Source organism: Vulpes vulpes, chromosome 11 (genome assembly GCF_048418805.1).
Source record: "Vulpes vulpes isolate BD-2025 chromosome 11, VulVul3, whole genome shotgun sequence".
In the NCBI taxonomy this organism is placed as follows: domain Eukaryota; kingdom Metazoa; phylum Chordata; class Mammalia; order Carnivora; family Canidae; genus Vulpes; species Vulpes vulpes.
In genome coordinates, this window is record NC_132790.1 from 78,036,514 (window position 1) to 78,062,012 (window position 25,499).

General features: G+C 38.3%; 1 protein-coding gene across 1 annotated transcript in view; it reads left to right on the plus strand.

Moving 5' to 3' along the window:
- The window catches only part of LOC112932544 (collagen alpha-4(VI) chain-like), a 91,013-nt gene that overhangs the window by 12,503 nt on the left and 53,011 nt on the right, over positions 1–25,499 (plus strand). The window contains exons 6-15 of the mRNA XM_072726798.1: positions 4,165–4,710; positions 5,059–5,613; positions 8,977–9,311; positions 10,308–10,386; positions 11,952–12,097; positions 12,254–12,346; positions 14,126–14,179; positions 21,177–21,248; positions 22,309–22,335; positions 24,004–24,048. Coding sequence (XP_072582899.1) covers positions 4,165–4,710; positions 5,059–5,613; positions 8,977–9,311; positions 10,308–10,386; positions 11,952–12,097; positions 12,254–12,346; positions 14,126–14,179; positions 21,177–21,248; positions 22,309–22,335; positions 24,004–24,048 — 1,952 coding nt within the window. The remainder of the gene's footprint in view (positions 1–4,164; positions 4,711–5,058; positions 5,614–8,976; positions 9,312–10,307; positions 10,387–11,951; positions 12,098–12,253; positions 12,347–14,125; positions 14,180–21,176; positions 21,249–22,308; positions 22,336–24,003; positions 24,049–25,499) is intronic.

The window sequence follows — 25,499 nt, forward strand, 5'->3', positions numbered from 1 at the left end:
GAAATATATGTATATTTGCATTAGAAGCAAATTTAGGGATCTAGTATGGATTTACTAAATCTGAAGTTCCTTGAGTAGAAAATGACTTCTAAAAAGATAAAAACATTCCTGAAATTAAAAACTTTGACTTCTTATATTTCTTATATTCCCTGTATGAGTGAAACCATATGATGACTGTCCTTTTCCAATTGACTTACTTCATTCAGCATAAGAAATAGTGGAAGGGATTATAAGGGAAAGGAGGGAAAATGAGTGAGAAAAATTAGAGAGGGTGACAAAACGTGAGAGACTCCTAACTCTGGGAAACAAGCAAAGGGTAGTGGAAGGGGAGGCAGGCAGGGAGATGGGGTAACTGGGTGATGGGCACTGAGGAAGGCAGTTGATGGGATGAGCATTTGGTGTTATACTATGTGTTGGCAAATCAAACATCAATAAAAAAATTTTTTTTTACTCCAAATATAAATGAACATTAATTTGCTAATCTTTTGTGTAGAGCCAAGGCTTTTTTGAATATGAGCTCTGCTGATTGGAGTTCTGTATATTTTCTTCATCAATCATCCAATAGTATAGTTTCTAGAATTTCTAGCTTCAGTTTCTTTAAAGTGGGAAGAAAACTTAGCCACTTTTGAGGGGTGCCTGGGTGGCTCAGTGGTTGACCTTTGGCTCAGGTCATGATCCCGGGGTCCTGGGATCGAGTCCTGCATCAGGCTCCCTGCAGGGTGCCTGCTTCTCTCTCTGCCTATGTTTCTGCCTCTCTCTCTGTCTCTCATGAATAAATAAATAAAATCTTAAAAAAAAAGAAAAAGAAAACAGCCATTTTTGAAACAATCTGAGTATGGAATCCTTATTTTTATGGTCTCAAAAATTCAATTTTTGTAGTGCTATCTGATACACTAACAATTTTCTTTAAAACAATTTGCTTTTATTGGGTCTTTTCTAAGGAGTTAACTTTGATTTCATAGACATAATAAACCCCTTTTATTCACACTCATATCCTGTTGATTTGCACAATATTTGATTTATTGTATAATTTAGTAACAAAACTACCATAAATAGGCTGAGGACAAACCTATGTTGCTCTTGGTTAGACTTACTCTTTGTTGACCTTATAATTAAACAGTCAGTTATTTTACCAGTAAAAATGGGTTTATTTGGAAATAGTAGAGAACTGCAATTCAGACAGGCAAGCTATAGCAACAACAGTAGGCAAGCTCAACAAACAAAGGAGAGGAATATTATTTTATTGAGAAGGAAGAAATTGGGAGGGATTATTTTGGATGAGAGTCCATTGGAAAAATTCAAGAGTTACAGAGTGATGGTGGTTTCTCATTGGCTGAATTGCTGGGTTGTTGATTTCTTGTAGGAGATGAATTATTATTATTATTTTTTTTTTTTCCTATTGGGGCTATAATTGATTCTTTTCTGCTGAGGATTCTTCTGTTGGGGCCTGACATGGACAAGTGGTAGGGCATGAGAATTCTCCTTTCTGTTCTCCTGTCTCCATTTTAGAGAGGTTTCCCTTTATTAATTTTCACATCTTTCACTGAGTGAAGCAGAACTGTGTAGTGTTGCCCTTGGGGTCTTCCAGGGGGAGGACACTCAGCGTATTGTGGGAACATCACTCATGTGTTATTGATGTGAGGGGAGAAAGTTAATTATCTGGTGAGCCACTTAAGAGGAAGTTGATTAGGAGAGCTCCTACTGTGTATTCGGTTTCAAAAAAATACCAGAGAAAACATAGCAGTTAAGTATATGCATCTTGGAGTCAAACTGCCTGAATTTTAAATCCCTAATTTTCCACTTACTGGCTATCATAAGTATCTTTGTGTCTGTCTGTTCATATGTCTATTTTTGTCCACCCGTGCTAATATTTCTGAGATTCAAATCAGAATAATAGAAAGAAGTTGACTACTTGAAATGTAGATAATTAGCTTAAAATTCAAAAGGCTGTGATTATGTCTTCAGGGGAAAATCACTGAGCCTTTTTTTTTTTTTAAAACAATCATTAAACAATCTTGCAATTTCTTCATTATTTGTGCTGAGGTCTAGAGATTTAAAATATTTAAATTAATTCCCATCTTTTGTTTTGGCCTGTATTTTTTTTTTTTTGTCCCTTTCTCTGTCCTGGGAATGAGAAACAAAATTATTAAGTACGAATTTCATTTCATTGTGCACCCCCTACCTGTAATCTGTAGGGAGGAAGGAAAGAGAAGTCTCCTTTTCTCTTTTTCTAATTCACAGACAAGTATAAGGGCTGAGAGTTGGTTTTGTTCCCAGACTACATAGCTGCTAAAATGAAACCTGGAATCAGGAAAATCAACTCTAAGTCTAGAGTGGTTAGAGGTAAAAGGAAGTTGGGGCAGTTTTATCAGAAATCTGTCCTGGATGACCACAAGATCATAATATCTACCATTTATTGGTCATCAGCTATGTGTCACATACTCTGCTAAGTACTTTGTGTGTGTAATAGATATGGATGCACAGCAGCATCCAGACTATAAAAATTATTCTCTCTGTTCCCTACTGCCTCAAACTTCCATCTACCAAGATTGTCCTGAATGTATATTGCCAGACAGTCTTCAGGGCTCTAGGATCCTTTGGACATTGCAAAGGCCCTGGGCTGCAGAGGAGCCACTTTGGACCACTGCTGCATGGAGCTGGCTCCAGAGATGCCTCTTCCTGCCCAAAAGTCTTTTTCTCAGACTCAGGCCAACCATCTACCTGTCATCAGTGGGTGCTGGCTTCCGGCAAGATCTGAATTTCTGCCTTCTTTTTCTATAACTTCTCCTTGAGTCTCCAAGTATTCAATAAACACTTTACCAGAGAGGTGGATAACTATTCTCCACACTCTTCCAAGTCACACCTCCTTCCAGTGCCTGCCCTGCTAGTATAGGATTGCCAGATACAATGCAGGATGCCTGGTTACAATTGAATTTCATTCAGAAAAAAACAAATACTTTTTAAAAGTATAACTATGTCCCACATATCACATGGACCAAGGTTCTCCCAAATGAAAGGCCTGAGCAAGGGAGCCCATCTGCCTCCTCAGACCACTTCCTTTCAACCAGAAAACATGAAAAGGCTCTCCATTCTCCCTGGGATGAGGGAGTCTAGAGATTAGAAACATAAGGCTGGACCACATTTTCTGAGGGGTGCAAGGAGAAAATTATACGTCATTTTTTTTTTTTTTTTAGGAATCTGCTATGTGGCAGTGGGTGATCTTAATCAGTAATTTTTAATACTCAGCTCTTCTATTTTTCTATGATCTTATTTAGTCCTCTCTATAATCTTACTGAATAGGTGTGAAGATTGCCATTTGATAGATTAGGAAATTGAGATGCAAAGGGGCAAGCCTGGATACTAAGTAGTTGAGAAAGGATCTAAATGTAGAGCCATTTTGCCCTTTGGAGTCTAAGCCTTAATACAAAGTGATCCATTTAAGTAAGGTTCATTTTAAACAGAAAGTTTTATACTAAATTAATGATGTTTCGGAAAGTGTACCCTTTTGCTTATATTTTAGGAAGTCTGACTTGCATGGGAAACAGGAATATTGGATACCGAGACAGTTCCTAACTCCAAATATGTCCTGATATTTTACTTTAGCTTGTCCCGTTTGGGAAATGTCAGGTACTACTTACTTCATGTCTCCAGCAGGGTTCACCCAGAAACAGACTGAGACAAGGATATGGATGCAAGTGATTTATTCGGGAGGAGTCCCCAGAGGATACTGGTAGGGGTGTAGAGATTTGAGAAAAGGAAGGAAGGCAGCCAACAGAGGCTGAATTAGTGAGCAGGTAATTGCTGTAGGCAGCTGGGGCTCAGTTTTGCTGGGGACTCAGGGAAACTGTGTTGAGTTCCCCTCAGAGCTGTCCCACTCAAAGGACAAGGGAGCTGGGTATGTATCCACTACTCCCCTGTCAATCATTGGTGGCTGCTTCCAAACTCACTCCCAGGCATTGTGGCCTGTCTGCTGTGTGGCTGATCATGCTTCTGGTCAAACAATATCCCTAGGCAGAGTCACAGGTGCTTTCAGTAGAAAGCTGTTGCCTCCCGAGGGAATGATGAGAACTAAGGGTGTACAGGTGGGGATCAGGATTAATGACTTTGGCTACACACTGTCTCACACTCCATTCTAATGGGTCACTCCTTCTTCTTATTGCCTAGACTGTGTGCACATTCAGAGGGCCGACATTTACTTCCTCATCGATGGGTCTAGCAGCATCAAAGATGCCAATTTTCTCGAAATGAAGGTGTTCATGAATGAGGCAATAAAGAGGTTCCAAATTGGGCCCGACAGAGTACAGTTTGGAGTCGTTCAGTACTCAGATGGAATTAATATTCAGTTTGCCCTTAGCCAGTATTCCAGTGTGGCAGAGCTGAAAGCAGCCATTGATGACATCCAGCAGAGGAAAGGTGGCACCATGACTGGTGAGGCCTTGAGCAGGATGGCTCAGGTCTTTGTGGATACTGCTCGCAGCAATGTGCCTTGGTATCTCATAATCATCACTGACGGTAAATCTGAAGATCCAGTGGCTGAGCCCGCAGAGGCACTGAGGGGAGAAGGAGTCATCATTTATGCTATTGGAGTCAAGAATGCTAATGTTATGGAGCTCAAGGAGATAGCTAAAGATAAGACCTTTTTCACACCTGAGTTTGATTCCTTGAAGGTCATCCAAAGAGATGTGGTTCAGGACATCTGCTCTTCAGAGAGTAAGTTGCTTCTTTAGTCTCTCTGTCCCTCCAAGTGTATGTATCTAATCTAATGAAATAGGCTTCATTCTCAAAGTATTGACTTCTTGGAGTCCAAAAGTGAATTTTGGTCACAGAGTGACCATGACCTGGAATGAAGCTAGCTGGTTAGATTTTATCTTTATCATACAGCTGTGTCTGTCTCATTTGTGCTGAGTCACAGAAAATTTATTTCTTTGACTTTCTCGTCCACCCTCTGTAAAAATATTTTTGTGTTGCATGAGTGCCACCCCAGACTGTCCCTGGGGACTCAGAATTAATTGGTTTCAGGCTCTGAGTGAATGTTACTTTCTCCTTTTTTGTCCCCAGCCTGTAAGAATAGGCAAGCTGATATTATCTTCCTGATAGACGGTTCAGAATCCATCTCCCCAAATGACTTTGAGAAGATGAAGGGATTCGTGAAGAGGATGGTGAACCAAGCTAATATTGGTGCTGATGAAATTCAGATTGGCCTTTTGCAGTTCAGCTCATCCCCCCAGGAAGAATTCAGGCTCAACCAATACTCCTCAAAGGCAGACATCCACAGGGCCATCTCAAAAGTTGTGCAAATGAATGATGGCACTCGTACTGGGAAAGCCCTGACTTTTACTCTGCCTTTTTTTGACAGTTCAAGAGGAGGGAGACCCAATGTTCATCAGTATTTGATTGTGATCACTGATGGGGTTGCCCAGGATGACGTAGCCATACCAGCCAAGGCTCTCAGGGACAGGAACATCGTTATTTTTGCCATTGGGGTGGGAGAAGCCAAAAGTGCTCAGCTTTTGCAGATTACTGATGACGTGCAGAAAGTGTACTATGAAGAGAATTTTGAGTCCCTGCAGAACTTGGAGAAGAAAATTCTTCTTAAGGTCTGCATTCCACAAGGTGCGTGAGGGTTTGTTATTTGATCCATGAGCCTGTTTTAAGTGTCAGAGATGATGTTATTTTTGTTAATAAAATGAAACTGATCTTTCTAGCTGGAGATGGGAGTGAAGGTCATCCCGAGGGGAGGACAGTGGGCCTGAACACCGGATGCTGTGGTTCACCTTCCCCTGGGGATTCTTCTAATCATTCTCGTGACTGTTACCACTTTGGACTACAGTGGCCTGAACTTTCTCAGAACTCTATCTCTAGAAAGTCCTTACAACTCTTAGGTTTATTCCTTGTAGATGGAAGAACCAGACTGGAATAGGTAAACACAATTTATTGAAGGTTTGGGCATACCAAAAGGGAACTAGAGACAGAGTAATTATCAGTTACATAGGTGCTCTTATGAACTAGAAAACAGTTTCCTCTATGCGGCTTTGTAGAGGCCTAATTTGTTGCCGGGAAGCTTTCATATGGCTGAGGTCATCCTCAACCCCATTTTAACTCCTCAAGTTTTTATCCTGAAGTAAGGTCCAGAGACAGGTGTTCCTCCTCCCAGAAGTCTGGATCTTCTCTTCCCCCAAGACTTACCTTACAATGTACAAGTGATCCAGAGAATATCTTCATGGATAGTATTCTCTCCTACCCACAGGGAGTGAGATTCTCCAACACAATCACATTATAATCAGAATGGCTAACCATTAGATGGTCATTTTTTTTGTGCCAGGGGCTATTGCAAGGGTTCCACATGTTAAAACATTTAATCTTCACATAAAATAGTTATTATTTTACAGTTGGGGAAACTAAGGCACAGCAAAATCAGGTTATTCGGTCCAAGTAAATAGCCCAGCTGATATTTAATCTTGAGGCAATCTGGTTCTAGAGTCTGTGTACTAGATACTGTTCAATATTGCTTTTTGGTATAGTATGGTAGAGCAGAAGAGGGCCTCTCAAACTTTAATATGCATTTGAATCATCTGGAGATCTTACTGAAATGCAGATTCTGATTCAGTAGGTCATGGTGGGATTCTGCATTTCTAACAAGCTCCCAGGTGATGATGATCCTGCTGGTCCTCAAATTACACTTCAAATAGGAGGGTAGTGTAGTATAGTGTGTAGTGCAGTGTAGTGTAGCATAGTATAGTGTAGTATAGTATGATATTGGAAGGCATAATGAAGAGTAGTATAGTATAGAAGAGTATAATATAGTGTGATATAGAATGCCATGGAATGGCATGGAGTGGTATAATATATTATAATAATACATAATAAAGTGTAGTAACGTATAATAAACCATAGTGTAGTATGAAATCATATAAAGGGGTATATAATGAAACCCTTAAAGCCCAACATTCCTATGTAAACCTCATATGAAGCAGGTACTATTACTATGATACTTAATTCCCAGATGGGAAAAACAAGAGAGAGGCTAAGAAATACAGAGGGGAAATAATGGGAGTCAGGGTTTGAACTTTCCAGAAGTTTGGTGTTGAAATCTGGAGCCAATTTTCTGGAGTATTAAATTAATATTTTTGTTTATACTGTGTAAAGGATAACACTTTACCATGCCCTTGGTGAATTCAGAAATCAATAGAAAAGAGTGGATGTGTGAAATTATTTTTAAAATAAGCATGGATTGTGGGATGTCCTGCATTAAGCAGTTCAGATTTTCCAGGAGTCAAAGTACACCTTTGTTTGTTGTTTATATGTACTTGGCTATTATCCTGGGCAGGAAAAGAGGCATAGGATTCCAGCTTCTCTTTTCAGATTATTTTGTACTGCATAGTAAATTAGGATTTACATTCATCTTCAGCTTTGTCTTTTGACTTTTTGATAAAATTAGCTGGATACCTCAGTAATGGCTGGAACCTAATTCATTCCAGAATTCTGGAATCAAAAGCTGAATCATAAAGACCTTAGAAATAACTTGGTAAGATTCAATCCTCTATATTCTAGGGGGGGGGGGGGGAATGCTTGCATATTCTTGCATTTACAGAATAAAGCCAGCTGAAAATGTTCCTGGGAAAATGTAAATTAAAAATATTGGGGTAATATACCATACTGCAAAAAGGAAATTCTTTTTTTCCTGAAATTAAATCCGATGTAGAAATGGGATTTACATCTGTGAAAACCCATTTTGGTGAATTTCAATTAGAGATTTAAAAGTCAAAACAAAACCAAGATTTTTATATGAAAGGAGGGGAGGAAGACATTTTCTGTCTTGGCATTTCTGGAAACCTATCTGGCCAGCTAGCACAGAGTGTATTATTTAGGGGATGGAAAACTCATGGCTTAACTAACCCTGGATCTCAGATCCCTGAGAATCTTTAAGACATTGTTTATAACAATTTTCACTGGTAAAGGGTCCAGTATTTATTTATTTTCATCAAATTTGTCCCCTAAAATCTATAATTATTTTTATTGATTCTGAGCCAAATACCCCAGTGTGCACTGGCTAAGGAAAAAATGTCCATATTCTTGGCTTGCCCTGGACAATTGCAAGTTATGCTTGTTGTCCAGAAGTAGTTAATAATAGTGGCCCTTTTATGATTGTTAAGTTACATTTTAAGTCATTTGTCCAGATTCTAATTCAGGTGCATCTGTGACCAACTTTAGCCTCCTCATTGAAATTTTGTGCATGGTCTGTGAGTGGGTGGCTATACCCTGGAAGATCAATGGGTTTTCAAATTTTTGCAACACTCTTCCAGGAAGGCTTACAAAATTTAAGGTAGAAGAAACAGAAAATTGGGAGTGGTTGTCAGTCTTGATCTTTTCTAATATGCTTCTCTGAAATAAGGTATATGCATGGGTGGTGAATGAAGAAAGTAACTTTTGGAGGAGAAGGGAATAGTACAGCATGTCCTGAAAGAGACTCAAAGCTCACTTATATTCCCTTCTTTATCAGTTTATCAAACATTTAGTGAGCATCTATCTGTATTAGGCATTGGGAAGGTAAGATGGTATAATCCCTGCTATGAAAGAATCTTTGTTTAGTGGGAGAGAAGGTCAAGTAAAGTAGCATGGATATGCAGGGGCATTTAATAAGTCAATTTGAGGAATTGGGGGGAGGGAGGTCTCTGGAACTACAACTTGAAGGACATGTATTGGGTTAGCCATATTGGGATAGAAGAGATGGGAAAGGACACTCAGGTAGAGGGAATAGGATCTGCAGAGGAACGGAGGTATGAAACACTATATATGGTACCAGTTAGCTTTGCTGTATAACAATCACCCCCCAAATTAAATGATCACTACCATTGTTTAGCTTATATTTCTACATGTTGGCTGGAGGTTCTTCTTTGAGGGTTGGCTGATATCTTCTGAGCTTGGTCATGCATCTATAGATGACTAATTTGATTTTCTTCTCTTTTATCTTCAAAGAATGCAACATAGATTTGTCTGTAGGAATTGATACTTCCACTTCCACAAGGCAAGTTCAGCAGAAGCTTCAAGGGTTACTGCCAGGGGTAATGCAACAGTTGGCCCTGCTTTCCAACATCAGCTGTAGTGGTTCTGGTGGCCTCAACATCATGTTCCGCTACTTGGTCCCTGGTTCAAATGGCCAGCTTATGTTTGACTCAGGCTTTAAGAAGTATAGTGATGAGATTATTAAGACCTTCTTAATTAATCAGACTGCCAAGAACAACCATATGGATGTGGATTTTTTGCAGTCCCTGGGAGATCATACTGTCCATCTCTCTTCTGCTAAAGTGAAGGTAATAAATGCTGAGAACTCATGATATGAGGCCAATTACCATGGTGGGAGGGATAAGGCTTTTGTGACTGAAGCCAATAAACTATTCTTCACTGGAGAGTCTGCTTAGTGGAAAACCATAGTCTTATTCAGTAAAGAGCAACGAGGGATATGTTTTCATTCAATTAATAAATATTTACTAAGTCCTAGAGACTCTGTACTTAAATAATGCCAGTAGGGATAAAAGGATAAATCCCTGTCTTCAAGTTGCTCACAGTTTAGAGATCCAGATTCTTCCACGATGCAAATTCATTCCAAAGACAACTTGGAAGATATTAGCTCCTTATGGTCATTGATTGCCAAGTAGAGTAGGGCCCATTATTTTTCCATTCAGCACTTTGAGCTGTCTTTAGTACCTAGCTAATGGCTTGTTAGTGGTCCTCCCTTCCTGGTGCCCAAGAACTATAAACCCACTAAAGCCTACTGAGATGAAGAGATTTTATGTAATGTTTATTAGAAAATGATATCCCCAAACTTTGAAAGTGACATTTAGTTTTTCCCTCAATCATGCATTCAGTGGATTTATTTCTTAAATTATGAAATTCACTTTTATAAATTCACTTTTAATTATATTTTTCTGTGAGTAAAGATAACACATTTTAATTATAGAAATGTATTGAAGTTTTGTTGGTATTGATAAAGGTGAATATTGATAAAGGTGAATATTGTGAGACTATTTTGGGAAGGTGTTTTTGATAAAGGGAATGCATTAAGCTGGTTCAAATTCTTTTTTTGGTGTGGGATCTTAGGGAGGTTGAAGTAAAAGTGAATGTATAATAAAGTAATACATGAGTGAGTGAAATGAAAGAGGGTGAAAGGCTAGATACAACCACAAAAGCTAAGCTTATCCTCACATTTTTACAAAATATGTGACTTCCAGAGTTCATCTTGCCCCTATCCCGTTCTTCCCATCCATCCTTGCTCTCCACCACCCTCCTCTCTCTCTCATAAACAACAGGTCCTTCTAGTGTTTACAGATGGGCTGGATGATAATTTCCAGAGACTGAAGGAAACATCAGAGCTTCTCCGCAGCAAAGGTAAGTGCTCATGGTTGCCTTGGGTAGACTTCTCCCACAGGGACCAGGATACTCTTTCAGATTTCCAGATGGCACTGGATTCCATTAAGCCTTCCATAGACTAACTCAGGTGATTGGAGCTCAGTGCTCACAAGACTGATTCCTTGTATAATCAGGGGCTGTTCAGGACTGAGAGAACCCAGGGTACCACATCCCCAACACTGATCAAGGGCCACTCTGACTGAGACAGGACTGACCAATTATCAGCCTGGCATCTATCTGCTTTTGAGGGTTGAATGTGTAACTCCTATTTCATGATGAATGGGTGCCATTTGCTCTTGCAGGCTACCAAGGGGTCAATACGTTTCTTTTTCCTAAACTCTAGAATCCCCTTAAAGCTGGTCTTTGCTTTTTCTACTGCCCTTCCTTCCTCCTTTTCTCACCAATTCTTCTTCTTTCTCCATCCCCCAAAGGCTGCTACTAGTCTATATGGCATCTTTGTGAAATTATAAAAAAATGCCAATGCTCTGGGTGTATGAAACCCTTTGCCTGGGCACCTGGCTTGATAAGTAGAGTGCTGGGTGGATGTCAGGGCCTACCAGCTCCCTCAGCTGGGTGTGCCTGGGCAGTACCACCTGTACAGTTGGGCACGATTGCTCTTCTGTTCCCATTTTTTGTCATATAAAAGCTCTAAAGTAAACTCATGTTGAACAACCAGCAACTCAAGCTCCCTGTACCCTTCTCCCTTCTCTGTAGAGTATGTTAAGCATATTTCTCTTGAGATGATGCTTTCTGTTGGTTAATGGTATGCTGGAATATTTGCTGTGATAACTTGCTCCAAACTGGATTTACCACATAGGAAATTTAAAATGTTGCAAATTTTCTGGAAGGGAATTTGAAATATTTGACCAAAGATAGCAAACTTTGGTTACGTGCTAGATCAGCATTCCATTTCTAAAAATTTATTTTAAGGGATAATTAAGAATACATAAACAACTTGTAACCACAAGATTGTTAAATAGCTTGTTTATAATAGCAAAAAACTGATGTGTGCATGTATGTGTGTGTGAATTTACTCTTCAAAATATTAACGGCAATATTTGTCCTTAAATTCTATGAATAGTGATTTCTAGCCAATTTGAAAAGTGTCCTTGCCATTTTGTTTTCTGTTTATATGGGCAAATCCAGATGACTTTTTAGTGCCTTCATCAGTAGGATGGGCTCATGCTGCAATAATAAACAACCTTCAAATCCCAGTGGCTTAAACTAGCAAGAATATATTTATATTATGCCTTATGACCCATTCATTTTTGTCTCATTCTCATCACTCAAGGACCCAGGCTGAAAGAGGGTCTATTCCTGTGGCAGGAGACAGGAAATGGGGCAAATTATGCACTGCTCTGAAAATTTCTCACAGGGAGTGACACATGTTATTTCTGCTCACATTTCATTGGTCAGAAATGCAGTTTGAGACAAGACAGGTGAAGGATATAGGAAGAGTGAAATGATGCATGAATATCTAGGGCCAGAACAAAAACCAGTCAAAAGACATGCAAGTAAATCTCCTACCTGCTGGTATTTTGAAGGATTGTCTGGGCTCCTCTTTGTTGGCCTGGAAGGTGTGCATAAATTAGAAGAGCTCCAGGAACTAGAATTTGGCAGAGGATTCATATATAATCAACCTCTGAGCATCACACTGAAATCACTCCCAAACATTTTACTGAAGCAACTTGTAAGTATTTTTTTCTTTTTAACACCATCCTTCACTAGGTCAATTCATTCTAATGATTTAAAAAACCCAGGGGGAATTTTGTCTCTTCAATGTGTAATGTGACATAGGTTAATACAGATGAAAAAAACTCCATATTACCTGAATTCTCTTTTTCAGGACACAATTGTGGAAAGAAGATGCTGCAATATATATATGAAGTGTTTTGGAGAAGATGGGTACCAGGGTGATGGCGGGAACCCTGGGAACAAGGTGAGAATTTGTTGGATGCAGATGAGGGGGGGGAGAGATAGGGCCTTTCAGCACCCACTACAAACGAAGCCCCATGTTCTGTCTTTAACACACCTTTGCTAATTCTACCCTCTTAACAAACCTTTGAGGCAAATGCTATCTTACAGGTGGTCAATAGAGGCTTAGAGAGGGAACGTTGCTTTCCCAGAGTCATACAGGTATGAAGAAGCATTTTGGGATTTAAGCCCTCATGTCTACCTGACTCCAAAGCTCACATTCTTTCCATTATATTATGCTGTCTCCTTACATTTATTTGACAATTTCACAGACTCTACTACTGCACAAAAATTTTCACTTGTCTATAAAATGTTCACTGTGCAACATCTTCTTTCTTTATAGTGGTCAGTGCCTTTTCCCCTCTGAGCTGACATTCTCTTCTATAGCGTTAAAGTCTGAGGAAAGATATAATCATTGGTTCATTGGTGTATCTCTGGTTCATTGGTTGCATCTCTCTGCTAACTCCATGGTGAAGCAATAGAAAAATTATCCTGTCCCACTTTTAAGGAAGAATAAATCTCATTAAAAATCATCCTCAGTTATCCAGGGACATGAAGAATACCCTTCACATCCTTTATGATGGTGGGATTACCACAAATCCTCATATATGGTTGAATCAAGCCCATTGGCTTTGCTCATCTTTTTACATTCTCTCTTTGTAAGGTTTTCTGCGATGTTGTTGGAATGAGCTCTTACTGACTTTGCAGATCAGTCTTGATTTAGAACAGTATAAAGTATATGACTTTTTGAGAAAAATTGTAGTTATGCCTGAGCACTGGATTTCCCCCCTTGCATTGTTCTTAAATGACTGGAGAATCAGGAAATCAAGCTTGGGAACCTCTTGACATGTTGTTTTTTAACTCAAGGATTCTGCCTCAAAGGCCAAAGATGGGAATGTTTTGAATAATTGACTTCTCTGCTCTTTCTGTCTGCAAGAATTCAGTGGTTGATTGTATTGATGTTCGTGTCTTTGTTGATCCCAGAGAGAATATGGCTCCCATATCTTATTGACCATTTTTAAATTAAATAAACACATCTGGCTATAAATGGCAAGCCAAAATTCCCTGAGAGGAAATGCTTTGTGTGTTTAGTTATCTAAGAAGAAATAGAAAGAGAAAGAGAGAGAGAGAGAGAGATTGGAAGAGACTAAACAGCTGAGTCATACAGAAATAAACAACCATTTCTCATAAGTAGCATGGACGGTAACACCTTGCTTACTGATGTTTAAAAAAAAAAAAACAAGGCCAAAGGCCACATTAGGAGGAACGGTGTACTTTAAACATTTAACTAGAAACAAATTTTGGTTTGGATTTTCAGATTAGAATGGCTTAAGATGGTATTTTAGAAAAATAAAAATAGGCTGACATGCCAACTATTAAGACAAACAGGTATTTAAGTTTTTACTTCAAGACAGGCCAAAAATATTTCCTTCTACACATCCCTACACATTATGTTCAACATTTAGTCAATTCTCAATAAAATGTCAACTCAGTGAGACAAAGGTATCTATTAGTAAATTTTTTTATTTTAAAATTATTATTATTATTATTATTATTATTAGGGAGCGAGAACATGGGTGGGGAGGGACAGAGAAGGAGAGAGAGAAAGGGAATCTCAAGCTTAACTGAGCACAGAGCTCAATTTGGGGCTTTATGTCATACTGGTGAGATATCAATAACAGTTTTTATTCCATGTAGATTTGAGAAAAGAATTTAGAATCCAAGTTATCTCTTTTTTTCTCAGGGAGAGAAGGGTACTGATGGATTTCCTGGTTATCCTGGTGAAGAAGGTGGACATGTAAGTACTGACTCTTATTTTTTTTTCTTTAAAGGAATATGGTAAAGTGGGTCAAATATTAGAAATACTTAACTGTACTTTGGTCCTGAAAATTTTTCTCATCTATGCCATTTAAAATTGACTTAAAACATCTATATGAAAATAACTGTTTATTGTAACAAATGTTAGGTGGATAAATTTTGGAAAGGTAGTCTCTAAAAGGTGTTTAATGATAAAGGATGATCATTTTAATCTGAATCTGAGATAACTGAAATGTGGTCTGTGTCTAATGACTATGTATATAATAGTAATCGTTAATTGTGAGCTGAATTATAGGTAATTTGTTACTACTAACGAGGTAGCTATGCTTGTAAGTAATTTAACAAGATAAATTGAAGAGAACCAAGGCCATTCTTGTAACAAGATCACCCAGATTCCTTCCTGAGCAGCCAGAAAGGTGATAGAGCTACAGTTACCCACTGAAAGTTTGCGTATATCCCTGAGCACAGGAAAGTTAGCCATCATATGATTAGCTATGGAGAAAAATGTATATTCTAGAGAAAATTGTTAGCTAAGGGGCTGGAATGTGGCAGGCCCCATCTTTATTACATCATATAATATCAAAAGGATTTTTAAATGCCATAGTTTTTAATTAATTTTAAATTGTGGAAAACCACTTTGCCACAAGTGTCTATTTTAAAGTTGATATGCATACACCTCTGGTTCTCAAACTTTTGGTCTCAGGATACCTTTACACTCTCTATTATTGAAGACCTTGAAGAGTTTCTGCTGATACACTTTCTATTGATATTTTCTGTGTTAGAAATTAAAACAGAAAGAATTTTATTTAATTGAATTTTACTTTTGATAGAGATTGAGAGAGACAGCATGGGGGGGGGGGGAGAGAGGGGCAGAGGGAGAGAGAGAGAATCCCAAGCAGGCTCCATGCCCAGTGCAGAGCTTAACACCATGCTCTATCTCATGACTCTGAGATCATGACCTGAGCCAAAATCAAGAGTCAGGCATTCCACCAACTGAGCCACCCAGGAACCCCAAAATGGAAAGAATTTTAAATTAGTTATTCATCTTACTCCCAAATAACAAGAACAAGCCCTTTTTATAAATGACATATTCCTGGGGCACCTGGGTGGCTCAGTGGTTAAGCATCTGCGTTCAGTTCCATTGGTGATCAGCTCCTGGGATCAGATCCTGTATCAGGCTTCCTGCAGGGAGCCTACTTCTCCCTCTGCCTATGTTTCTGCCTCTCTCTCTATGTCTTTCATGAATAAATAAATAAGATCTTTTTAAAAATGACATATTCCTTTATGAAAAATATATTTTCTAAAATGAAATAGATGAGTCAGAAGAGTGAAATTGTTTTATGTGTTTTTAATATCTGGCTTATTAGAAGACAGCTGGATTCATATGTCTGCTTCTGTGTTCAGTTTCTTGTGTTGTCACTTGCTTTATAGTTTCTTAAAAACTCTGCTGTACACTTGGGAGAGAATAGGAGTAAGAAAAGATAATAGCATCTTCATATAATTGGGAAAATAGTTTTAATTTTCTGAGCACCCCCTGCCAAAGGGTCTTGGGGACCTGAGGGGTCCTTGGACGACCACAATTTTCAAACTCCTGAGATATCCAAGCATTAATGTTCTCGTTGCCCCCGTAGAGTTGTGCATTGTTTTACTGTTCTGGATATGTAGGCTGGGTGGAACTTGGAAAATCAGCAGAAATTAGAAAAAGAAATGCAGCTGTTGGGACCTATATAAACCAATTCATTTCTTTGATTATATTTGCGGGAGAATCGTTCCTCTTTTCTCTTTTTATTTTGCTTCAGTAATTATAGTCTTAGATGTCAGAGATACATTCGGAAATGTGGGCTGTGGAGTTTTGCTATTTTGTTCTGGTATGGTGAAAATATTCTTTCCATTTTTCTGATGTTTTAAAATATCCTTTAAGTGTTATTTTATTTTATTTTATTTTATTTTATTTTATTTTATTTTATTTTATTTTATTTTATTTTTTGTCTACTTGCCCTGTGGTTCAATGAGCCTGGCAAAATCTAAGAAAATAATGGAGGGTCCAACCAACTTATTGGGATAGATTTCAGACAAATATGATAAACAAGCCCTTGTCTGCTACAATAAGAGTTTTGTCCTTCTCTGCTGTCTTAACATCCTAAAACCAAAATGGTTTATAAAGACTGTCTAGGACAGAGCTAGGAATATAATGTGAGTGATATATATTATTTTATGTAATTTAAAATTTCATAGTAGGCATGTTAAAGACAATAAAAAGAACTAGGTGAAATTAATCTTAATATATTTTATTTAACCAAGTGTATCTAAAATATAGTTATTTCAACATGTAATTAGTATAAAAATTGATGGTATCTTTTTAAATTATACTGTCTTTGATATCCTGTGTGTATCTTACACCTACAGCAATCTCAGTTTGGACTAGACACATTGCAAGTGCTCAATAGCCATATGGTGTGTGTATGACTCTAGCAGGTGTTATTTTCTTTTTACTGCACTTCTCATAAGAGAAGGTGACTTCAAAATATGTTGTCCTCTGAATGACTTTTCATGTTGTGTCCCCCCAAGGCAGGTCAGATTGGTCTGCTCAATGGCTGAGACATCTATCTCTCTGCAGATGGCAGGCTTCAGACTGGGGCTATAATTTGTAGGTTCAAATTGAAAGTATATAATGACAAAGAGCTAATTTATTGTTCCTGTTATCTATTACTCCTCTTTCCCCAACCACCCCTCACCCCAGGGAAAACCTTGGTGGTGTAAAACAACGATCACTTATCACATCCACGGACTCTGGGGTGGGGAAGCTAAAAAGGGAAATGCTGCAGGTGGCTCTCTGCTAGGTTCCTAAGGGCTGATGAGGTGGCTGGAGGACCCTCTGCAGAGATGACTTCCTTTCTCAGTCCTTCCTTTCAGGAAGGACTTCCTTCCTGGAGCTTGGTTGGGATAGCAGAGGATGGGCCATGGTAGTCCAGAGACGGGGATGGCAGCTGGGTCGGAGAGGGAGCACCCACCAGGGAGGGTCCATCCTGAGAGGGAGCATTCCAGGAGACCAAAACTGAAGCTCAAGCCTTCTGAGGGAGCCTCAGAAGTCACATGTCTGCCACATTCTATTGTGTACACATAAGTCACTAGCTCCAGACCAGATTCAAGGCAGGCAGGGTGGGGATTAGAACCTTCCTCTCCATGGGCAAGTGGCAAGGTCATATCCAGAGGAGCATTGAGATTTTGTTGTGGCCATCTTTGGGAAAGACAATCTGTCAGACTCATGAATTCTATATATTTTCAAAATGTATCTAGTATGAGATGGTAGTTTAAATACGTATTGGTTACATATCAAAACCTTATGTATCAAATTAGTCAGGTTATCTAGTTTCCCCCAAAATAGTTATGTAACTCCAGTAGTAACAAAACTAGTTAACATTAGTTGAGAACTTCATATATGTCAGATGTGTGGCTAAACATTTTATATATAGTTCTTCATTTCATCTACAAAATAAGAATATTATTATTATTATTCTCATTTCTCAAAAATAACTTGAACCAGCGTAGGATTTGAACAACTTTTTTTTTAAAGGTTTTATTTATTTATTCATGAGAATACACAGAGAGGAGAGAGAAGCAGAGACACAGGCAGAGGGAGAAGCAGGCTCCACGCAGGGAGCCTGATGTGGGACTCGATCCCAGGTCTCCAGGATCACACCCTGGGCCGAAGGCGGTGCTAAACCGCTGAGCCACCAGGGCTGCCCGGGTTTGAACAACTTTTGATCATGTTATTCTTTTCATAAATCATGGCTATAATTGATAGCTTTAAGCCACTACTGTGAACAAATGGGAGACCAATTTTTAAATGGGTGGAGCTTAGTATATGAATGAAAAACACAGTAGGCCCAAATTGCATCTTCAAAAACAATTTGACATATATACCAATTATAAGATGATTTCCGTTTTCTCATGAGAACATCCTAAAAAAATGTTTTTCCCCAATTAGAATATATAAACTTTGAGGGTTGCCTACTTATACTACTTAATTTAGTTACACACAAACATTTTGGAGTCTTTCATTATGTAAAATTATATACCAAGAAATTCTTTTTTCTCTTCTCATATAGTATCAAATAATTTTATAAAAAATTCTTCCCATGGAATTTCTATATCAGTTTTCCCAGCATTACTGGAGCCTCTGTATTGGAGACACCTTACCTGGTTTTATAGAATATATTGTGTTTACTTCTGTCTAAGTTGTTTAAGATAAGCCACTTTTGTGGATGTGTGTGTGAGAGAGAGAGAGAGAGAGAGAGAGCAGGAGGAAGGGTAAAGGGAGAGGGAGAGAGAGAATCTTAAGCAGGCTCCATGCTCAGCTCAGAACCCCAAGATCATGACCTGAGCCGAAATCAAGTCAGATGCTTAACTAATAGAGCCACCCAGGCATCTCTAAGATAAACCACTTTTTAAGTCTGTCATTAAAAATTAATCTTTAGCTTCAAAAACTCATTACCTCATTTTTCTTGTGAGAATATTTTTTATGGTCTTCACAGTGTATTCATGAATTCTATTACTTTTAAAAGTGATTTTTAAAAATCTTATTTGCATAGCATCTAACATTTGAAATTATAGGGTCTCACTGTCAAATATGACAAATAAATTACCTCTGTTATATTCCTTTACCTCCTTTTTTTCTTCTTTTTTTAACTGATCTGGTCAGTGACATCCGTAAGGATCCATAAATAATCTCATATTAACATTCACTGAGTGTCAACACTACACTGTTCAAAGTTAAGCAATGGAGAGAGTACTCTGAAATATGAGTCTTTGTGAAAACTCAAGTTTAAGAATAACCTTTTTTCCAAGGAGTAATTTTGGGAAAACTCATACTATGTATGTATAGCAACTGAAACTTTAGAAACTGGGAATAGAAGTCATAAGAGTAAGTTTTTTTTTTCTTTTTCTTCACAATTTTCTTTTAAATTTTTAGTTGTGGCAAAATACATATAAAATAAAATTTACCATCTTAACCATTTTCAAGAGTATATACATCAGTGGTGTTAAGTACACTCCTATTGCTGTGCAACCACCACCACCGTCCATCTCCAGAATGCTTTTTGTCTTGCAAAATTGGAACCTCATCTCCATTAAATACTAACTCCCAATGACCCCCTCACCCCAGCCTCTGCCAACCACCATTCTACTTCCTGTCTCTATGAATTTGACTACCCTAGGTCCTTATTAAGTAAGATCATGCAGTATTTGTATTTTTAGCTTATTTCATTTAGCATAGTATCCTTAAGATTCATCCATATTGTAGCATATCAGAATCTCCTTCCTTTTTGAGGCTGAATAGTATTCTATTGTAAGTATAGGACACTTTTTCTTTATCAATTTATCTGTTAATGGACACTTGGGTGCCTCCACCTTATGGCTGTCGTGAATAATGCTGCCATGAATATGTGTATGGAAATGTCTCTTCAAGACTCAGTTTCCAATTCTTTGAGGTATATGCCCAGAAGTGGAATTGATAGGTTATATGGTAATTCTATTTTTAGTTTTTTTTTTTTTTTGGGGGGGGGGGGGAATCTACAGTATGTTTTCCACATCAGCTGAACTCTGACATTCTCACCAAAAGAGCATAAAGATTCCAATTTCTTCACATCCTCATCAACACTTGTTTCTTTTTCTTTTTGTTTTTGATAATAACCATCCTAAGAGTGTTTTGTTTGATTAAAAATAAACTAAGAATTTTCCCTTTGTGTACCTTTGTTAGGGACATTTATTTTGTATATAGCAACTACTTCCTAATGAAGGCAACAATTATTCATGATTGATAACACTGTATAGTACAATATGGTAAGGAGATATATTAAAATTAAGATTTCAGATGAAACTCAAACACCACACATTGGGCTTAAAAATGCAGATAGACAAGAAAGAAGGGGGAAAATAGACATTTACTTGGCATCTGCTGTGTGAGGCTTTGCATTCAGCATTTTGTACACATTATGACATTTCATCTTCATGACAGTCATACTGATATGTGCTAATACTTTCATTTTATAAATGTGGAATTCAAAACTCAGAGGTCTTATAAGGTCAAAGACAGAAGGTTGGAGATGTGCCCAAACCCCTGTCAGTTTGATGCCAGAACCTGTGCTTTTCTCATTATCTCTTGCTGTTTAAGTATAAAGCACCTCATTTGTTCAATCTGTATGACTTGTAGATCACCTACAAGTAGGGAAGAAAGGAAGTACTTCATTTCTTTCTTTTTTAAAGAATTTATTTGAGAGAGAGAGGGAGAGAGAAATGTGTGCGCATGAGTAGGGGAAGGGCAGAGGAAGAAGGAAAGAATTCTAAGCAGATTCCCACACTGAGCACAGAGCCTGACACAGGACTTGATCTCATGACCCTGAGATCATGACCTGAGCCAAAACCAAGAGTCAGACACTTAACTGATTGCGCCACTCAGGCGCTCATGAAGTACTTTCAGTACAGATTCTCATGCATTTGTATTGAATGGTTAGCATCAATATTACCAAGATCCACATTTTATAAATGGAGGAAATTATAGTTCATAGAGTCATGTGCTTATCCAAGTTCACAAGGCAAGTTGGAGGCAGAACTAAGACTTGAACCTGGGTCCTTTCATTTTTTTTTTTTTTATTTGTTTATGATAGTCAGAGAGAGAGAGAGAGGCAGAGACACAGGCAGAGGGAGAAGCAGGCTCCATGCACCGGGAGCGCGACGTGGGATTCGATCCCGGGTCTCCAGGATCGTGCCCTGGGCCAAAGGCAGGCGCCAAACCACTGCGCCACCCAGAGATCCCCATTCTGATCATCTTGTAGGTGATCTTATCAAGTCTTTGAGGTTATAGAAGTAATTGTAAGGACAATGTCATATTTTAGTCATTCATTATTGCTGGTTTGAATCGGTTGGGTGATGATGGAGATAGTTGCTTGACTGTTTCCATGTATGTCTTTATTCCATAGGGAGAAAGAGGCCCCCAAGGCCTTCCTGGACCCCGAGGTGAGGAAGGATGCCCAGGTGTGAGAGGACCTAAGGTGAGTGTAGACCTCCAGCTGTGGAGTTCTTTCCCTGTCCCTGTTTTGTTCCTTGAGTTTGAGGAAAATCCGACTTCAACATAGTGTCTTAGCTCTTTCTCAGACTGAGGGGTTCCCAGAAATAGAGCCCGAGAAAAGGAATAAATGCAAATACTTATTGGAGGGGATCTCAGTAAATACTAGCAAGATGAGAGATAAGTTAAGGAAGGAAGGTGGCCTATAAAGGTTATGATATCAATTAGATTACTACTGTGGGTAGATGGAGCCTAATCCCGCTGAGGAACTGTATGAGCCAGTGTTGAACATGTACCCCAATGTTGTCCCACCCAAGGAGGGAGAGAGCTGGGATATTTATACACCACATCCTATCAGGCATTATTTGCAAGCTGCTCCCAGTGGATATTAATTCTCCAGCACTTCTGACCTGCATTGCATATGGACAGGCTCCAGTACCAGAAAAAGCCCTCTGGCAAAGTCCTAGTGCTGGCAGTTGGAAGGGGATTTGAGAATACTGAAATTTTAAAGTCTAAAGAAATAATGGGTGGGGCCCCTTTTTCAGTGGCTTCCATAAGTGCCTCTTAACAATCCAGGATTAGAGAATCTCCTTTAATAAAGCCAGAAGATTTTCTCTACAATTTCCGACCCCTATAGAGAGTTTTTCTGACTGTAGTGATCATATACTGTACATTCTAACAAGTCACTTTTTCAGTTAATTTGTCCTATTGTTCCTGAAAGCCTTCTCATGCTGCTTAAACATTGTATTCTCACTTTTTTTGAAAAAAATATGATTATTCTCTTAATAAGTGGCAGGTCATTGCCACTTCCTGCTTGCCCCTACTATGTGAGGAATTACTGATATGAATTTCTTCAAGTCACAGGCAAAGGGGAGTGGTAGTAATCAGAGTGCTGTGATGTCCATTATAGTCACTGGAGAAGAAATCTTCATTTTGGTTTCCTAATTGCATTTTCTTGAAATTCAGGAATATATCATGTCCTAAGTGAAACAAAGTTTTAAAAATCTGATTCAAACTCAATTCTTCTTATTTCTTCCTATCTTTAGGGAACAAGAGGATTTTCAGGAGAGAAGGTAGGTGACCTTCCTTCCTCCTTTTAAACTGGAGAGCAATTTCTTTTGGGAATAGTACTGAGTCCACTTGCTTTTCCTTTGCTTCAGCGAAGTGAGATTTAAAACTTTTTGACAAAAACTTTTTGTCAGATGATATTACTAGCCCTACTGCCATGCTAATGAATGGTTAAAAGCAGGGATATAGATGAAAATTTACAATTATCTATAATAACCGCACCACCATATTTATCACATGAGGCTCTGAAAGAGTTGATCCTGGATCCAAGGTGTCGTAGGCAGGGTCTGGTCAAGGTGAGTATCAACTGGGAGATGGATGCCGGGATAAGGTATGAAAGCAGCTGGCACAATAAGGGAATGACTCTACATTTGGATCCAGAAGCAAAGTACCCATTCGCTCATTCATGCACTCAAAAAATATTTTCATAAGCACCCACTCTGTTCCCCACATTATCCATGGGAGTGGCTACAAAGTGATGAACAAGACAGACAAGGGCTGATAGAGCTTCTTTACTCATGTCTCCTGGTACCACTGATTCACCCTTATATATATTGGCCTGTGGTAAATATATCACATAATTTTAGTCCAGGAGTTTGGTGTGCTTATTTTCATGCACTAACTCAGCTGTCTTTTGGGTTAAAAAAAAGTGCCTGAAACTTGATTTCCTTGTACAGATAGTAGGAGTAAATCAACTATACCACACATGTAATATGCATTTTATTTGGCTTGAGAAACTCTGGACTTTTTTTCTCCTTCAAAAGACGTTTTATAATAAATATGATTTTTAAAAATATTTTTATTTTTATTTATTTGAGAGAGAGCAAGAAGGAGAGGGGGGGGTCAGGGAGGATGAGCAGGGGGAGAGGCAGAGGGAGAAGTAGACTCCCAGCTGATCAGGGAGCTCGACGTGGGGTAGGACCCTTGGCGGGGGATCATGACCTGAGCTGAAGGCAGACCCTTAACCAACTGAGCACCCAGGCACCCCTATAATAAATATGTTAACTGTCATTCTGAGATAGTTGGCAAAATGAAGGGCCCATGAGTTGAAAAGGATGGAATAGTTGATGAGATGTCACTCTGCAGCTGCCAGTTTTTACTCTTATCCAGTTAGCTTCAGGTTTTCTGTTAAGTTTTCTTATCATTAACTTTCCCCAAGTACATACATGTGGATAAACTCCCATGTAAGTCCTCCTTAATCTGAGATCTTCTGAGTTTCCATTATGCAAATTAATTCAGACATATTTGCCAATGACAAATTAAAAAAATTAATTTAAAATTAAATTTAAAAAAGCCAGTGACAAAAGGACCATCTATAGCATGCAGACAATCAGTGGGAAATGTCTCATTCAGTCTTGTGGAAGAGCTACAACCTGTTCCCAGTGCAATAGTTGAAAAAGAAGTCTATCTATTTGAAATTTGAATTTCTTTTTTCTTTTCTTTGAAGCCTAAAACTGTCAGGAAAAAACAGTGTAAAATGCTAGTGACTATTTTGGGAATGAACATGATCATTGTTTCTTAACATATGAATGCAGTATATAAATGTCATTTCAGAAGGTCTAGAGTTTTCTTCCAACTAAGGCAAATATTAGCAAGGAAATTAATATCAAAGCAATAAGCACATACACCTGGTCCTCTTTTCTCTAACGTTTTCATCCTCCTTTGCTCCACAGGGAAGCCCTGGTGATGAAGGTGTTGATGGCTTGGTTGGGGAACAGGTATAGAAAGTTTCTCCTTTCTATGCTTCTCCCTCTACAAGCTTGGCATTTATGCTCTCTATACTTTCCATGATATGGTCTAGAAATGTTAGCATGCATACTCAACAGTATCTAAAGTTAATCTGTTATTTACCCTTACCCTCAGAATATAAGGACCCTAGAAACTTTTTTTTTTAAAGATTTTATTTGTTTATTCATGAGAGACATGAAGAGAGAGAGGCAGAGACATAGGCAGAGAGAGAAGCAGGCTCTATGCAGGGAGCCTGATGTGGGACTTGATCCCGAGACTCCAGGATTATACCCTGGGCCAAAGGCAGATGCTCAACCGCTGAGCCACCCAGGCATCCTGAGGACCATAGAAACTTAGCTCCAATTGACAACCTCCCATAATCACATGCTATTATTCAGTATTTTATTCCCATATGTTTTTGCTATCAATAAGATACTGTTACAGTTATCATTTTACTTAGTCATTGCTTATCCAGCTTTACCCTCATATTTGTTGATGCCTTCAAAAGAACATGAAAGATCCTGTTTCTTTTGCCTCAGGTACAACTTTTAGAATTTACTTTAATGAAGGTTATAAACACTCTTGGTTTTTGTTTCTCTGAAAATCTATTTTACCATTTTCTCTTGAAAAATAGTTCTCGGGGAAATAATGATTTTCTTTCAGCACTTAGAAAATGGAATTTTGTAGTCTTCTGGCTTCAGTTATCTTCTGCCTCTCATTATTGCTGCTAAGAAGTTATCCATCAAACTCATTGTTGTTACTTCGTCAGCAATCTTAACAAAATATATGATGCTTTAAAAGTTTCCATTTCTTTCTAGTGTTCTGCAGTTTCAATATGATGTGTCCAGGTGTGGGTTTCTTTTTATTTATCCTGCTTGGGGCTTGTTAGGCTTTTGGATTTGAGCATTTGTGCCTTCTGTCAGTTTTGGAAACTCCTTAGCTAATTCTCATTTTGAAATGTTTATCCTTCCTATTTTCTTTAATATCTCTTTATGGAAGTCTAATTAGAAATTTATGAGACCTTATGCTATCCTCAATGTCTTTTAACTTCTCTTTCATATTTTTGTTTGTCTTTCTCTGCTGCATTTGGAGTACTTCCTTCAGTTTCAAGTTCACTAATCCTTATGTCACTTTTGTTTAATATACCATTTAACCTGTCAATTTTTCATTTCGATTATTCTGATTTTCACTTTAAGAAGTTCTATTTGATTCTTTCTCAATTCTGCTTGGTCTCCTTTTTGACAGTTGCTTATTATTTTACTCATTTTTAAAACTATTTAAGTATATGAAATATACTTATTTTATATTCTGCATATGATAATTCCAATAGTTGTAGGCAATACAAGTCTGATTTTGTTGCCTGTTATTCCTACTGGCTTTTCCCTCATGGCATCTCCCTCACATATGTGGTGACTTTTAACTTAAACTCATTTTTAAATAA